Source organism: Staurois parvus, unplaced genomic scaffold (genome assembly GCF_062004578.1).
Source record: "Staurois parvus isolate SC_StPar_1 unplaced genomic scaffold, SC_StPar_1.0 ptg000672l, whole genome shotgun sequence".
Taxonomy (NCBI): Eukaryota; Metazoa; Chordata; class Amphibia; order Anura; family Ranidae; genus Staurois; species Staurois parvus.
In genome coordinates, this window is record NW_028318468.1 from 3,479,988 (window position 1) to 3,498,045 (window position 18,058).

The following is an 18,058-nucleotide window of genomic DNA, read 5'->3' on the forward strand; positions in this document are numbered from 1 at the left end:
GCCAGGTTGCACCTCAGACTGTCCAGGAGCTCAGTGATGCCCTGGTCCAGATCTGGGAGGAAATACCCCCAGGACACCATCCGTCATCTCAATAGGAGCATGCCCAGACATTGTCAGGCATGTATACAAGCATGTGGGAGCCATACAAACTACTGAGTACCATTTTGAGTTGCTGCAATGAAATTTCAGAAAAATGGACTAGCCTGCTGCATCATTTTTTCACTTTAATTTTCGGGGGGTGTCTTTGAATTCAGTCAGGAAAACAAAAAACCTGCAGGAATAAGGTCTCACTAATAATCCCCATATTGGATGCTCGGAATGACATCTGCTTTTATGGCTTCAAACCTACAAAATGTCACAATTGTACTAATTTGTGTCTGCGCAAGCCCAACTTGATCTTATTATGTTACATCAACATTTACCCCAACATATTTGTTGCCACATATTTTACAAATAATAGCATTTATTTTACAAAGACTAAATTGTTGCATAGCCCTCTGGACATGTGGCCACATTTGAGGCAAACTATATTTATTAAGTTGACCACCAATGCTCCAAGACACATTTGTTGCTGTAAATTTGGACTCAGAAATGACAGTTGGAAACACTACAGAGGCTCAACCATTGGTGTTCAGGAATGTGAATGTGTATCCAGCAGACCAAATCTTGTTTCCATTATTCAGGTTTCATAAAAACGAAAAAAAGAAAAACCAAAACACTTCATTTGTAACAAAATGCATTTACTCTGCAGTAACATATTCAAAAAGCATAAACAAAATCCAGTGAAAAAGTTGTACTTGCTAAAATGTAAGATTCTTTTCATAAATAGAACTTTGGCATTCAAAATTCTAGCTGTAAATCTAAATTACAAAAAAATAATACCGCCTTTGAAAAGTGAAAGGCATAACTTGGCAACCATCCAGTGGCTTCCTTCTACTTATCTATAACAGGACAACTATATTTACATGAGGTATTTTCAAGGATTCCCAGTTAGAACCCACAAACAATCAGCATCTCAAATTTTTCACACCCAACAAAAGCTGTGCTTTAAAATAACATAATGACCAATAATCATCTTCATACAGCAATATACTGGTAAAACTGAAATAAATAAGAAAACACCCAATAAACATTAGATTAAGCTACATATGGAAAGAAAAAAAAAGAAATAATACATATATGTACAAGAATAGATATCCCTAAAATTGTGTTATTTTAACATCAACCATAAAGGAAATACAACTAAAATCACATTGAAGTGCAGGTGTGAAAGAAATGGGCATAGATTTGATGTACGTAGATGAATACAAGGCACAATTAGAATTATATTGCTAATGAAGCAATGATCATGGGTTTTTATGGACAATCCTCAAAGTAAATCATTTCACACTCACTCACATTTTCCTACCATAACACGTTTTCCGCTGCATAATAGCACACAAAAACTACATTAAAATTATGAGCATTGGTACCAGTTGTGTAATTCCCACCTCCTTGCAATAAAACCTTAAAAAGGGTTTGATGTAAGAACTGGATTGTTCCATTACCTACCGATCAGATAAAAACTCACACAAGAGGATGACTGTTGGAAGGATGAAAGAATAAATCAGACTGGCCATACACTATTACTGAGGGCTAGCCTTACTTCTTGTAACTACAGTGAATTTGCCCAGTAAATTACTACAGAGCAAATTATGAACTAGATCTTAGATTACAAACATGTTAAATAGCCATATAAATATAATTTACACTCAAACTTGCTGTTCTTGATAGCAGAATGATAGAATCAGCCAGTATAAACCATTAGAAATTGTATGGCCCTTGTGTTTAAAGTAAAACTTTGGACAGACTATTAACATTTCAATATACTAAAGGGAGCAGGGATGAGCTTAACTGCTGAAAACCAAAGTGAATCTGTTTTTGAAGATGAATCATGCATAGTGCTTGCAGTTACAGAAGTTGATGATGCCCTGTTTAAAAGCTCACTTACAGCTTGTTCAGAATTTGTAAAAATATTTGAATATTCACAGTTCTAATTTATAAGTTTTCCAGGACATTTTGTATATTATGCGTTGGAAAGAAAATGCTGAGGTGTGGCCCACTGCCACATTTGCTGGAAGCTGAATGGTTGCTATGTGTGCCTGCATTTTATATTTCTCCAGTTCTACAAGACCCTAAAATTAATAATCGATTTGTTTGTCTGAACTTTACAAGAAAGGAAAATGCCTTCTGTTTCCTAAAATGAATTTGTAGCTGATTAGATTGAATCTAAGATGACAGTTAATTACAGGCTTTCCAAGCCCCAGTATATTTGCAGGGTGGCACAAAACTAATAATATATAAAATGTGCTGAATAGTACAGATAGCCTACTATATATGACTATTTTGAGTAGAATATATAAATGAGGCTTATCAACAATCATATTAAATAGATGTTCTCATACCCAATTTACCCCCTGTTCACTATTAAAAATTGAAAGCAGATCCTACTTATAGCTGAAGTGGTATGGATATATTAGTAGCATTTACTATCCATTAGCATTGCATGCCACCTTATGTATTAACCAGTTCCAAAGATGGACTTTGAGCGTAACAAATAGAAGCTTCTTTTTTATGTATAAGATTGTCTATACACGCTGAATGGAGATGCACAAGGTTATACCGCCAACACAGTACCACAGTAGTACAAAATAAGAGCAGAGGATACCAAGATTGCAGCAGGACAATGTGTACTGATTGACAATTCTGTAGCTGCCTTTGTAGAGGGAGAAAAACATTTCTCAGCTTGTTCTGGAGCCTATGGAAGATGCTTTTAACAAGCCAAGTAGCTTTAAATCTACATGGCATTACAATTTCTAAAAATACACATTGACTGCATTCCTATGTAATTACTGTATAAGTATAGAGGATGGGAAATCCTGTTCACTCTTACATGCACACAGGAGACACTTGTGTATAATATTCTCATGAGACAAAAGTTTTGCCTTACAAGTGCAATCAACTCAAGTACCTTGAACCACTTTACAGTGCGGCAGCTTTAAATATGCTACGTTTTCTTGAAAGAAATTGCAGTCATTTCCCCATTTCTCTTCTGATCATACATTTTACAGGGAAACCATTCACTCAATGTCGAAATTTAGATGTAATAACATTATTTTTGCTGTGAATCTGAAATCTGGCCTGTAATTTTCAACTGACCTGCTGTTTCATCAGTTCTACCAACAGCACAAGAAAAGCTTCAGTACAGAGTACAGAATACAAGGCTGACTATCACACTGACACAAATGCCTGCCAGACTGCTGTCAGTATGCGGTAAGGAACTACACCATGATGATCACTGGGCATGACTATCATGTTTGATGCAGGGACAAGTTCATCAAATGTAGAAGGAACTGGTTAATTTGGAGAAGAGGTCTGAACATCCTAAAAACCACTGCTCTCTTATAACTCTGCATAAGCCATGACTTCGAAATAAGCCAAGACCACATGCAGAAGCCAATAGAATATAAATGTAAGACATAATAATGCCATTGGGAGTATGATGGTGGGTGAGTCTATTACAACTAACACCTAAGAACTGCAAAAAGTGAACCGGTGAGGTTAGAAACCTGTGAGGCAGGTGCTGACAAATTTAAAGTTGCTGCAGGTGCCTGTTCCCATGCTCAATTTGGGCACCCCAAAATCTGGGAGCTCTGTTGGCCACTGAAGTCTCCCATTACATGTTGGCCAAAAGAAAGGCAAATGTTGGGGCATAGCAGGAACAGGTGGCCAGGTATCTATTAATAAACTTATGGTCGATCTATTAAGAATGTCCACCAGCAATGGTGCTCTATGGGTCTGGGACCAGCACAAAAGATAAGGCAAGGTAAGCCAACAAGTTGACTTCAATGTTGCAAGCCTTGGAGCTTATCCTCACAGATTCCCTTTTATTTAAATGCGAAGCGCACTGATTTTCTGCGTTTTACAAGGCTGGCCATTTATGAATAGATATCTGAAGAAAAAGCAAGAAGCTAGAGGAAAAAAAAAACCCCTAAATTTCTGTACTTTGAATTCAATGAAGGGCACAGCTTAGATCAACAGATCAAAGAAACCAGTGGGTTTATAGAACTACCAGCTGAAGGAAAACAGGAGGTGTATCTAGAAATAGCACAAGTAAGCATCTCCACCTATTGGCCAACACCTCATAAATGCCAAAGAGACTCTGGAGCACGCAACACTGAGACAAAAAAAAAAACAAAAAACTAACATAGGCAACAGTTGAACACAACTAGAGGGGTAGGAGCAGTGTCCTTCAATGAACGCAAAAATAATTTTGTGCTGAATACAAAAATTCTGTTTTCTCTATCATACATGCAGAGACACAAATTTTGATCAACAGATCAGTGAAACCAGTTTGAGAGGAGAGCAAGACACCAAAACAACCAAAAGAAGAAGAAGAAAAAAAAATGGTTTCCCAAACATGGCTGAATCACACAGGTGCTGGTAACACCTTGCTGCAAGCTGGCATCCAATGATGATCCACAGTTTTCCTCCTTAAAGGCTGGCAGTTGTGAGGTTTGAACCACCCTTTTTTTTCTGGCACCTAGCATCCTATTCCTAAAGTTAGCACTATAACTCACTGTTTTTCTTGATCTATTGATCTAAACTGTGCCTTTTAATAAGGAACTGAAAAAAGTATATTTCTGTACCTCCTTTGCAGACACTGCGAGAAAAGTTTTTCCACAGAATTATAGATTTTCTAAAAATCATAAACATTCTATGGTATCCCTTCTTTAATAAAATAATGCAGTGGAGTGTTTAATAAGTGTTTAATAAGTCAAAAAATGTTAATACTTCTGTGCATTTCACTGTGCAGTTTATGAGTTCCAGGAACCTGTTTTGCATGCATTTTAAAAGTTTTCTGCATGTGTTTTTCAGGGACAAAGTAGATTCTTACTTAAAAACACATGCAAAATGCACAAAATGTGCCTTTAGTGTGCATTACAACTAATTTGTGTGGAAGATGCATCTGCAGGCAACTGTACCAAAAGAAAGAAAAAACAAACACAGCAAGAAAATGCACAGTTGAGAATAACTCCACTGAAAATTGTGGTACAGAATTGTATGCAGGAAAGTGTAAATGGATCTTTTTGTTATTTTGTGTCCAAATCATTGCAGGAGGTGATGGCGATATGCTGGTCTAGCTGTAAAAACAATTTAGGCAGAATGATTACTTTAAGCTGTGTCAGGTTACATGGCAGCCAGCCATTTTTTGGCTGGAACCAGTATTCAGGAAAGTTATCTTCACAGACGTCAACTGCGGAGAATAAACAAATCATTTGCCTCATGCATGGCGGGGTTTCATCAAACCCTCAGAATACTATATTCATAGACTGTGCCCTGTCATTACAACGTTTTAGTATTGATTTATTTTGATTATACTGGAAAAAAGATGGCCTTGCCATGCTTTTGCAGACACTTTGTAACCTGAATACACATAAAGGTAATCTGCTGTTCCTTTATAAATCAAAAGACTACCTCTGCAGACTTAGCAAGTGATACTGACAGCATATACCTGCCATCAAGGCTGCATCAAAACATTAGTGAGAGATGTACACATTCTCCTTTTACATAGACATTAATAGCAGTTTTTTTCCGACAGCTATATGAGAAGCTTTATGGATAGCCTTCTTAAGCTTCCATTAACATCCACAAGTGTTTTGCTCAGTACTTTATAAAAAGTATGGCATGTGCTCTACACAGTTTTGTCCAGCGTTTAGTTATAGCAATGTTAAAAAAGAAGAGAAAAATCCAGACGAGTTACTTCATGCTGAAAGGGTGATGAAATGTGTAGGGGTTTCTTGAGAAAGCACCTCAGGTGCTATGCATAGTATGTGCACCAATTTCATATGGCTCCCAGCCTGAAATGCAAGTGACCACTGTTCATGAGCATTTAATGAGAGATCTCAGTCTGTCACTGGGTGATGCAGTTATCTCCCATATCCTGAGCATAGCAGTCCGACAATGTAGTTCTGAGTTCGTCAATGTCTCTACGCAACTGATGCACATCTGACAGTTTCTGGGTGAGGGCCTCAGTGCTGTGACTGCTGGATTCCTGTTCCTCAGAGGAGGAGTTGACTGCTGTAAAAAAAAAAAAAAGACCCAATCTGTAATGTTTGATCAGATAGCAAGTGGAACAACATTAAACGTCTACTGTCATAACTTGCAGCTGTGTTCAAATATAGATGTACCAGATATTTATATTTCCTTAAACAGTAAACAAGCCCACATTGGCCTCTGTAAGTGCAGGCATTGTCCAGGCACCCAGGCTGATTTCTTAGCAGCTTTATTACAATCTATTCCCTCTCCCAGCAGTGATTTGGCAGCCTTTTGACCCTTTAATATAAATAGCAGGGGATCTGTGCTTACATTACACATCTGGAAGGTGTCCAAGTCACTGCTGGAAGAGCAGAGTGAGATAAAGCTACTAAAAACCTAACAACCACCAGAGTGAGATGAACGCCAAACTCCTGGTCAGCCCATGTAAGATAACAGTAGGAAACGGCCTCGGCTTACACTTTTCCACAAACCATGCCCTCTGCCGCATTTCTCCCCAACCACCGGGGCTTAAGTAGATCTCCAAGCTTTGCGCTTACATCTCTGTTGAGAACTTTGAGGAATAATTATTCCACATTGCCTTCAGCTACATAGGTCAGGGAGGGCTTGTTTAAAAGCACATTTAAAGAACGAAGACTATTCATTAGTCCATATCTGAATAAAGTTTTAATAGATTAAACTCAACCAGAAAAGCCGTTTTTTTTTACATTAGTATCTTAAACTAGCACACCTAAAAACATTAATTTGTAATTTTATACTCTTCTGGTGTTCCACATCTGAAATAAGTGACTTCCAGGAGGAAACACAGTGAATATCATGTCTTTACCCAAAAACTAAACACTTCCAAAGCAGATTATTCTGACTGAATGCCAATAAACACCTTTCAAGGCTATAATAGCACTGGAAATCCATGTGTGTATCAATCATTGTAAAGCTCAAATATATCTTATCTTGATGCCTTTTACTTTACCTTTAAAGATCATCTGAAATGGATACAGTAACAATGACTGGTGCTAAAAGCAATTTTAACTCTGTTTTATGGAAATGCTTGAAAATACAGGGACACACAAGTCACCTTCCATATTAAACTACATTCAAGGCTTTGCCCACAGCTACAGATTTTATTATCTCCTTAAATAAAACAATGCATATCTTCTCTTCAAACTACAATCAGATGTGACAGGATGTGCCAGCTGACAATGTAAACGTATTCTTAGTTATTACTACAATAGTTAACCTTAAAATATATTCTTATCTTTTTGGTATAACATTTATCATTATTGTGCTATATTCTGTTACTGTATTACAAAAATGACTCCCTCTGGTGGATATCAATAAAGCTAGTCACACACTGCATGAATTTTCCAGAGGATAAGTTGATTTTCCACTTCTCTTACTTTGGTAAAATCACTGCAATGTTGTTAGATTGATTTGTAGTTCTAGATTAGCTTTAACCACTTCCCTCAAATGTACCCATACATCCTTGAATCTCAGTGAGTATACCAGGGCCATGGCTGTGGGACAGGGGAGCCCAGGAAGATGGTAGGGAGGGTCAGAGACACCCCATTTTGCTGCCTTTAAAAGTAATCCACTGGCTGTATAACCACTTGGATTGCTTTTACATTGTAGGGAATTGCCAGCAGAAAAGATATCCTATGGCTTATCATACAGATGACCAAGGACTGCAATGTCCATGATCATCTCTATGGTCTCAGAAACAGGAAGAAGCAAGTATATTGTCTCTTACAGTTTTGGTCTAATGTAAACAGGCTATTACTGGCTTGTGAAAGCATCTGATCAAATGTATCTTGATTTGATCAGATGCTTTTAAGGGAAAAGGAGAGATCTGAGGTCTAATAGACCCGAACTGTCTCATTAAAGAGTACCTGTAATTACCCATGCTATCATAAGGGATGTTGTTAATTCTTTGTGATAGCAATAAAAGTTAGTTAAAAAAAATAAAGACAGTATAAAAATAAAAATAAATTAAATTTTAAAGCATCCCTCTCCCCTGATGTGCAAAGGCGTACCTATACGAAGATCACACACGCATATGTAAATGGTATTTGCACCACACATGTGAGGTATCATGGTGATCATTTTAGTAAAAGCAATAATTCTAGCACCAGATCTACTGTGTAACTTGTAAAAGCTTTTAAAGCATCACTATGGTGATTTTTAGGTATTGTAGTTTGCTGTTTATCCACAAGTGTGTGCAATTTTAAAGCGTGACATGTTAGGCATCCATCTACTCAGCGTAACACCATCTTTTATATTTTACCAAACAATTGGTTATTATATTGTGTTTTTGTGCATTAAAATTCATTAGAGTGTATTTTTTTCCCCCCAAAACAATTGTGTTTAAAAGACCGCTGCACAAATACTGCATGACATAAAAAATTGCAACACCTACCATTTTATTCTCTAAGGCCTATACTTAAAAAATATACAATGTTTGGGGGGTTCTAAGTAATTTTCTAGCAAAAAAACCCCTGATTTTTACATATATGTGAGAAGTGTTGGAATAGGCTTGGGAAGCACGTGGTTAAGTAAGCAACAAACAAATTAAAGCTCAACTGCAGCTAAACCCTTCTTAAGCAGTTAGAGTAGCAGTTTTATTTTATGTTGGAAAAAGGTTTTAAACCATACCGTTGCGGGCCAAAGTGTTGTTAGCACTGCTGTCAGTATAAGCAGTTGCCCTAACCCTTGAAACTTTCACATTTGCTAGACAGCTTGGAATGCATGTAAATGTGGAGAAAAATATAAATAAGGGCTTATGAAATAAAAGGAATGAATATAATGAATACGGTCATTACATTTACCAGAATACATTTTTCATTATTTAAACACTAAAGAAAAGAAATGATAAGAGAACTGTGGCCACAGTGTATAGAACACAGAAAAAAAAAAAAAAACACTGGTGGAAAAAAAGACATTGCAGACCATGAAAATTAGCACTTACAGCGAATGCCCAAGAGCAGAGAGAGATTAGGCTCCTTTCCCTTAGCTCTCTGATTTAGAATACTGCAAAGTGCTTTTAAGTCAAACAGACAGTGGGACATTTCCTTAAACAGCTGCTCAGCCACCGGCATCTTCTCTGACAATGGTTGCCGGGACACAAGTAACTTTTCTAGCTGTTCACGTATTGAGCAGTTCTCTTCTTTCAGCTTTTCATTCTGCAAGAGATCAAAGGTAAATTGTATAAGTGATATTATGTAGTCTGCTAGGCTGATGTATATACCTTAAGCTGGCCATGCATGGCTGGAATTAAATACTTTAATTTCCTTATCCATGCTAAGCAGCATGGATGGAAGAATCCCCCCTGCTAGCTATTGTATTTATGCAGCTGCAGTGACCGTGGCTGCCCAAAGGCTTGAACAGTGACTGCATCTGATAGGATGCAGTCACTGTTCAGCCAATAAATTTCCACTGGGTCCAGTAATTTTTTTAAATGACTTGTTAAGCTGGGTGGCGCTTGCAGGGCCACCTGCAACTTGAATGATAGCCAATTCAGCAGGAATCAATCAAAATTTGAGTGGTGTATGGTCAGCATTATTCTTGCTAATCAACTTCCTCTAAGGTTAAGATATACAAGATTGGCCAAGTATTCTAATATTTCAAATACAGAGCCCAAGCAATGGGTGGATGACAATAGTATTAAAGCGGAACAATACTCCCCTCCGATTCCGCAATGTGCTGTCCTGGAGCTCCCCGCCTGGCCGCTGACATCTTTTGGTGGCCGACTTCTGGGTCCTGAACTCCGGCTGCTGTCATTGGCTGGCTGGGGATGACGTCACTCCTGTGCAAGCACGGGAGTTCTGTCAAATTCGGCATTGCCAAATTTATACAGTGAGCTGCGCCTGTGCAGCTCACAGAACAGGGGTGGATAGGTAGGAAGAGACAAAGCATGTCTCTTTACATTTAAAATTCTGCCTGTCTGCCCGTTTTTACTTTTTACCCAACGTTCCACTTTAGGAAGAACTGGGGGTTAACAGTAGAAACACTGCTTTGGGTGGAAATTGCACATGATCCACAGCTAGAGAGGTTCCAGCATTCACATCCCTAGCAACGATCAGAAAATTATGAGTATCTAAATGGATGCAACTGACTAGAGAGGCACATCCTTCAGCAGTATACACATACTGTACTTTTTAAAAGATACAAAAGCTAGTATCAAATCACATCCTAATTGACTGAGCAACATTTAGGATATCTTTCAAATAAGTTGCATTCAGTTACTGCAGAAATCTATGACATAGTTTTCTAACCAAACAAGTGCCAACATATACAGTTGTGCTCAAAAGTCGAAGAGTTTCCTGGCTCTCATGTGGATGCACTGAGCAGAATAGATACTGAGCCATGGAGATCGGAAAAGAACTATCAAAAGACCTGCATAACAAGGTAATGGAACTTTATAAAGATTGAAAAAGATATAAAAAGATGTCCAAAGCCTTGAATATGCTAGTCAGTACTGTTCATTTATTAAGAAGTGGAAAATTCAGGGATCTCGATACCAAGCTAAGCACAGGTAGACCAAGAAAGATTGCAGCCACAACTGCCAAAAGAATTGTTCGGGATAAAAAGAAAAACCCACAAGAAACCTCTGGAGAAATACAGGCTGCTCTGGAAAGACTGTGTGGTTGATTTGAAGGAGCACAATATGATATTTGAACAAAAATTAGCTGCATGGTCAAATTGCCGGAAAGCAGCTTTTACTGCGCCAATGCCACAAAAAAGTCAGGTGAGGCGTGTCAATATTGTATTTATTGGGCTTTTTTGTGACAGTTCTTTTCTGATCCCCATGGCTCATTATCCAATCTGCTCAGTACATCCACATGAGAGCCAGCAAACTCATTGAATATTTATACACATTAAAGAGAAAAAGCACAACTTCAAGCCCTGTATACTTCACCTGCCAGCAAGAATCACCGCTATTGGGTGCAAAAGCCCCAGTGGAGCACATCTTGCTCACTGTGCAATCATCATATGTAGAGAAGGGGGTCCCCTTTCTCTACATTTAATAATTAAAAAGAGACCCTGTCAGAAACTTAAAAATTGCTGGTAAAAACACACACAAATCAAGTGTTTTAAATGTTTAGTTATAACACTTTTTCTTTCCACAAACTGTTTTTATTCACTTGCAATGTGTCTCCAAACTTGAAGATGAGTTGATTCCCTAGAACAGCCCTCTCCATCCTTACACATCACAACTCTCTCCTCTTCTTGTAGTGTCTATATACTACCTGAGCTGGCCCAGCCCCATGCCCCTCCCATCACCTCCACAAAGATGGGGAATATTACAGTGTGTCACTCAAGTGACAGCTCTGAGTCTGCTGGAACAGCTGATAGAACAACCAAGATGGCGACACCCAGCAGCAGTCTCAGGACTTCAGATGTCTACACAAATGGTTTATACAGGTAAATAACATGTATAAAATATGTGAAATGCACATATAATCCAAAGGAAAACATTATTGTTGAAATAAAGGGTCTGGTGACAGTCTCTTTAAAAGTCATAACACAGCAACAAAATCCATTACTCTCAAATGACTGATTTCACAAGCTAGCTCCACAGTATGGAGAACTTCTAAGCAAGCCAGCAACACTATTTATATTTGTTGTAGATGTACATGAATTACTTTGTCAAGACCAGACTTGTGTTTTACACTGTCAGTAAAATAAAATGTCTGGAAGCTGAGCTGCTCAGCAGGGTTTAACACAGGCGCTGTTACCTAGAAAACCTTATGTGTCACTGTCAATTAACCGAGATGGGCAGCAGGATGAACCAAATGATGTAACATGAAGGGGAAAGATGTAGCAATGTGAGGGAGCAGGGGAAATGTTTACCAATGACAGCAGCTACAGCCAGCTTTTCGCACTGTGTGTCAATGAGCCTACAAATCAGCTGCTCCAGGCTGTTTATTGCCTGTGTATAATGTAGAACACATACAATCAGCTGGAATATCACACTCAGGCTTTACCCTTTACTAAACGGTGAACATTATCAATCACTTATGAATATATGTTTATAGTTTTAAATAACCTGCTCCATTTTGATAGCTCTGGTGGTCAATGATCTAGATGGTCACAGTCACTTACTTCCAGGCACAGAGTGTGTAGTCTTTCTGTACTTTCTGCTTGCTCTGCTATCTTCTTCTCTAGCTCCAGTACACACGTTCTTTCCTGGAATAGCTTATCCCTTACTGCCTGCATAAAGAAAGGCAGAAGAAAAAAAAAAGATTAATGAATACAATTATGTATGTGTTGAATTCACAGGTTGCAAGCTTGATAAAAAATGCAAAACAAACTCAGTCGCACATTGAATGTGTCATGATGCTCAACATAATAAAGTTACAGTTCGGGTTTTAAAAAGTACAATGTTTTAATTAAAGTGAACCTGACCTGTCTAAAAATATCTGTAAGTAACAACAGTGCTGGCCTGCAGAAACATGTTTTAGGCTTCTGATCAATCTCTGTGTTCCTGCGCAGCCCCTTGAATCCCCAGCCCATGTTATACATGGGTCCAGATAGGTCCAGATAAATCACTGTCATTCAACTGTCAAATAGCAGAGCAATTAGTGATGGCATTTGAAACATGATTGAAAGGCAGTATTGCTTAGCATCAGGAGAGGAAGCAGGGCCTAATTTTGACCTGGGCCTAGGATCTAAGGTGTTCCACGGGAGAGGAGAAAAAAAAAAAAAAGGATACTTTATTTTTGCCATGTATAATAACTTCTTCACATTAAGTTTGGTCTGGTTACTGTCTACCAATCATTAAAACAGAACTCCAGTAGGGGATGATCCCAGTTGTAGTAGAGTGTGTTGTCATTCCAATAGATCAGTGGTTCTCAACCTGTGGGTCACGACCCCTTTAGTGGTCGAACGACCCTTTCACAGGGGTCACCTAAGACCATCAGAAAACACATATTTCTGATGTGTAAAGAGCAGCTACTGTGCTGAAAGCAGCTACTGTGTTGAAAGCAGCTACTGTGTTGAAAGCAGCTACTGTGCTGAAAGCAGCTACTGTGCTGAAAGCAGCAGTATTGAAGGTAAAACGACACTTCATGAATTATAATTACTGGGTAAATAATTTTATGGTTGGGGGTCACCACAACATGAGGAACTGTATTAAAGGGTCACGGCATTAGGAAGATTGAGAACCACTGCAATAGATGCTCTAGCAAGCCAATATTTTATCTCTGTATTTAGCCTGTCTGTGGACTGCACACAGGAATATGTTTGTTGTTTTCTCTTTGTTTTATGTATCTAATAAGCCAGGGTATGCCCAAATTGCTGTTTTGTACTTTTTATACCTACAAATTAAATATAAAGAAATTGGGAGGAAAAAAAAAACGGTGTAACGAGTAAATTAATAAAACAGCTCTTGCTGCAATACTCACCTTCAATCTAGAGCTGCCTGTACAGAAAATTCTCTCAACTGCAGGCTGCCATTCCATTTATGGTTTGAATGATGGCCATTGCTATGCAAAGGCTATCATGGACACTTCCCATGAGGGTGTAAGATCACAGAAGCCTCAGCTCACAGTAATGCAGCACAAAACACTGCTACATGTGTGATGCTTTGTGCTACAGTAAGGACTTCCTATGGGCACAACCACAGCAAAAAATGAATGATCTGTGAGGTCACCTGACCAATCAGAAGACCACTGGATTTAAAGCAGAACTAAACCCTCCTATCCTTTTTGGCCAATAAAGCTGCCATCTTAGGCTCTGTTTGATCTACAGCTGGCATGGTGCTGCACATGTGATCAGTTATGACACCAGTCATTTGATGGTTTGTCAGTTTGGTTGAGAGCACAATCAAATGTGACAGCATTCCAGGCATGCTGGGAATGTAACTTTTTTTTGTGATCTTTTTGATTGCCTTTGGTGCTGCTCAAAGTAGAGGTGAAGGCATATCCCTGTGTCGCAGAACGTGGGGTGGAGGCTTGTCCTAATACCAATCCAAGGGGCTAGTAATTGTAAAGAGGACAGGATCGCCACTACTCCCAACCAGCCCAGGTAAAAGTGCGGCCTCAGCCCACGTCTCCACCAAACTGCACTCTGATGCATTTCGCCCAGCCCACCGGGGCTTAATCATAAAGGGTGGCTGAGGCCGCTCTTTATCGTTTATTCACCTGGCCAGCTCAGGAGTAGTGTCGTTCCGTTCCCGTTTTTTGAAACAATTAAATAAATGGGTTTAGTTCTACTTTAAGGTATTCATTTACTTAAAATAGGTGTGGAGAGGGAATGCATCTTTTGGTTTGTCTACAGAGCTGAAGACGGGCAAAGAATATTTTATTTGCAATCAGTATTGCAAATAATAGATGGTAAGCATTGAAGCCAGTGAATCAATATGGTAGACAGATAACTAGCATTTTTAGAAGAAGGACATCAGTGGAAGCCTCTCTACTTCTCTCAGGAACGTTTTCCTGTAAGATGCTACATTCTAACTGCCACAATTTTAACAGTTCAGATGACAATCAATACATTGGAATAGGCAAATTGGCAAAACACATCACTGCAAATAGTCCTTTATATTGTATATGCAAGCAGAAATACAGGAGTGACCGCAGCACACTGACATACAGATCCATGTGGTTTACCGTGCTGCAGGAAAATTATTTTGTAACCACCTTGCAGCTTAGTAAACTAAATGTGATGTGCTATAGCATACATCTATTAGTCAAGTTTCATTTCTTGCTTTGCTGGCAAGAAAAAAAAACTCTATAGCTATTAAGGGCACTGCTCTTTAGATCTCTATAGATTACCTATTAGCAGTGTTCAGAAAACTCTGCTATGTAAAGGAGCTGTTCACAATCATTTGTTGCCTTTTGCGGGTGGCCAAAAATGCTTCATGCTAACTGGGGGCTAGTGAGAAGAATGTGGTGTCTTTGTCACCTCCACTACTGACAGCGCTGGAGAGAGGGCATGGCCATACACGTAGTCTACTGTTTCAGAATTCTTCCACGTGTATGTGAATATTAGTGCCATAGATGTCCCATTAAAACTAAATTTATTTCCTCAGAATTATTTTTTTTCACCAGAATTACAGTATGTTATGTGGCCTGTTCAGATGTAGATAGCACTTAGCAAATGTCTTCGTTAAAGCCCAGCTGAAGTGTCAGGGAAAATACTTGTGTTAAATTTAAAATCTGTGTAATGCAGCCTCAGTGAGAGAAGAAAATCCTGTACGATGCTGCAGAAAAGATTGCTGTTCTCTGTGTGGATGCAGTGGTCCAACACGTCCCCTGCTGAGCCATTGCTCAGCACAGTAACTAAATGGTTAGCACTTCCGCCTGGCAGTACTAGGTCATTGGTTTGAATCTCAACCACGGCACCACCTGCCTGGAGTTTGCATGTTTTCCCTGTGCATGCGTGGGTTTCCTCCGGGTACTCTGGTTCTCCCACCCTCCAAAGACATGCTGATAGGTTAATTGGAAACAGTCTAAATTGACCCTAGTATGTGTATGTATGAATGTAAGCTAGGGACCTTAGATTGTACGCCCCTTGAGGGTTAGGGACTGATGTGAATGTACAACATATATGTAAAAGCGCTGCATGAATTGATGGCGCTATATAAGTACCTGAAATAAATAAATAATTGCTAGAGAGCCCAGCAATCTGCAAAGCTCAAACATCCAGCTGATTGCTGGGCTCTAGCTGTGACTCAGCACGCGTTGGGGACAGGGTGGTGCAGAGAGACCATTGCTTCCATGCAGAGAGCTGCAATCCTCCTCTGCAGCACTGGAGCTGATTTACAAAGAAACAACTGTAAAACTAAGCACTTACTGTTCCCATGACACATCAATTGAACTTTAAATATGTGGCTTGTGTAATCAAATGTAGGGAGCTGTTCAAGTTTTATACCATGCATTTCTAGGCAAAAGTCCTGCTCATTATCAGCATGATATGAGTTAGAAATGCCATCAACTGTTAATATGGCTTTAAATTTCATTGATATGCATAATATAAAATCCTGACAAAAGGAGGAAAGTGTCTAAGTGGATCGCAACTGTGTGTTAAAGATTAACCATAAATGCCCACTAGAAAATATTTACAGATATAATCCAGATTTCACACAAAATACATACTGTGAATGCCCCCTATAAAATATTTAAAAACGCAAAACCCGATTTACAGACAAAATACCTAGTTAATCAAATGGCAAGGACAACTCTGTGCACTGGCAGGTAATTATAGGAATTTGCTCCACCTCAGGCAATGATTCCAGACAATGAATAATGAACTACAAACCTAAATCCCTCTTGTTATTAATCAAGTGCTAAAAAAACACTTTCTGGTGGCTGTGTATGCATGCCTGCCTATCTACACAGTTCAGGTAGTCCCAAGTGTCATCGTATCCAATCTTTGCTTCAAAGTCAGCTCGTAATATGAAGTATATTGATTTTCATAAAACTATTAAAGCCTAAAAAGTGGAAAAGTAAATCAGAAAAAGCTGTATCAACAGTTTGATTTCATACTAATGTGTTTATAGCAAAGATGGTTTACTCTTTAGAAATCAGAATAATAAGTACTTTTCCTTTGGCTCTTTTTGCAGTATTTTGGAGCAAATAAGTAAAACCGATAAGCAAAAAATTGTTTTTTCAATATTTGTCACGTTTATGGAAACATTCACCATCCTGGATTGGTACCCATGATAAGTCTTGTTAAAACTGTGCAAGATGCATTAAAAACAACTGCACAATGACCACAAAGGGGTAAGAGTACCACTTTACTGAACTTCCACTCTGCTTGCTGAGATCTAAGGAAATAAGTCAGGTGGGGGAATAGTCTGGGCTTTAATCTGCAAATCAGATCTAAAACAACTGTGTGCAATGCCAACCAGGAGGAAGTTGCAATAGATGAGACGAGAGATAATAAGACAGTGATCAGCAGCTCTGTGGTATAGTTCGTTAAGAAGGGGCATATTCCAGTGTTGTTATGGAGGTTTGGACAGTGATTGACAGTTGGTCAAATAAGGAGATAAGGTCAGAGTCCGGGATTCCACCTAACACCACGGTATGTGAGAAGGGGCCGATGGTTGTGCCACTGATCTTGGCGAAGAAGTCAGGGGAGGAGGCACAGGAGAGGGAAGAAAGAAAACGTGCTCAGGTTTGGAAAGACTGAGTTTGAGGAAGTGACGTGACATAGTAGAGCAGCTAGCACTTGCCCCTTCCTCTTTACAGAGGGGCACAATTACAGAGGTTTAACTGCCTCCCACCTGCCATATAAGGAAGTGACGGGTGAGCGGCGGTTCTCTCGTTCTAGGAGGACGTCATATGACGTCCTTCCACTCTAGGTGCACAGCAATCGGTGGTAAGCTGTGTCCCTGGGACACAGCGGATCACCAATCAGGGTAAAGAGCCAATGACGTCGGCTCTCTCATGTGATGAGCTGTGTCCAATCACAGCTGATCACATGTAAACAGGAAATGCCGTTTATTGGCAGTGTTCTCACGCTGACAGCACGAGAGGAGAGCCAGTAAGTGGCATTCTTCAGAGGGGACATTTACACTGATGATCAGTGTAGCCCCATCGGTGCCACCTGTCAGTGCCCATCAATGCCACATACAGTTAGGTCCATATATATTTGGACACAGGCACAATTTTAGTTTTTTTTTCAGGTATTTACCAAAACATATTCAAGCTATAGTTATATAATGGATATGGGCTGAAAGTGCACACTCTCAGGTTTAATTTGAGGGTATGAACATCCAAATTGGAGGAAGGTTTTAGGAATTACAGCTTTTAAAGAGCAGTGATCCCCCCCTTTTTCAAGGGACCAAACGTAACTGGACAATTGAATCAAAAGCGGTTTCATGGCCAGGTGTGGGCTACTCCGTTGTTTCTTCATCATTTAATCAGGTAAAAGGTCTGGAGTTGATTCTAAGTGTGGTATTTGCATTTGGAATCTATTGCTGTGAACCTACATCATGTGTTCAAAGGAGCTGTCCACGCAA

General features: G+C 39.2%; 1 protein-coding gene across 5 annotated transcripts in view; it reads right to left on the reverse strand.

Annotated features, from left to right (window-relative positions):
• Window positions 1–723: 723 nt before the first annotated feature.
• CEP85L (centrosomal protein 85L) overlaps window positions 724–18,058 on the reverse strand; it is a 275,957-nt gene continuing 258,622 nt past the window's right edge. For all 5 annotated transcript variants that reach the window (XM_089652173.1, XM_089652172.1, XM_089652175.1 and 2 more), the window contains 3 exons: window positions 12,196–12,303; window positions 9,059–9,272; window positions 724–6,120 (listed from right to left, as the gene is read on the reverse strand). In XM_089652173.1, coding sequence (XP_089508299.1) covers window positions 5,954–6,120; window positions 9,059–9,272; window positions 12,196–12,303 — 489 coding nt within the window. In that variant the 3' untranslated portion in view covers window positions 724–5,953. The remainder of the gene's footprint in view (window positions 6,121–9,058; window positions 9,273–12,195; window positions 12,304–18,058) is intronic.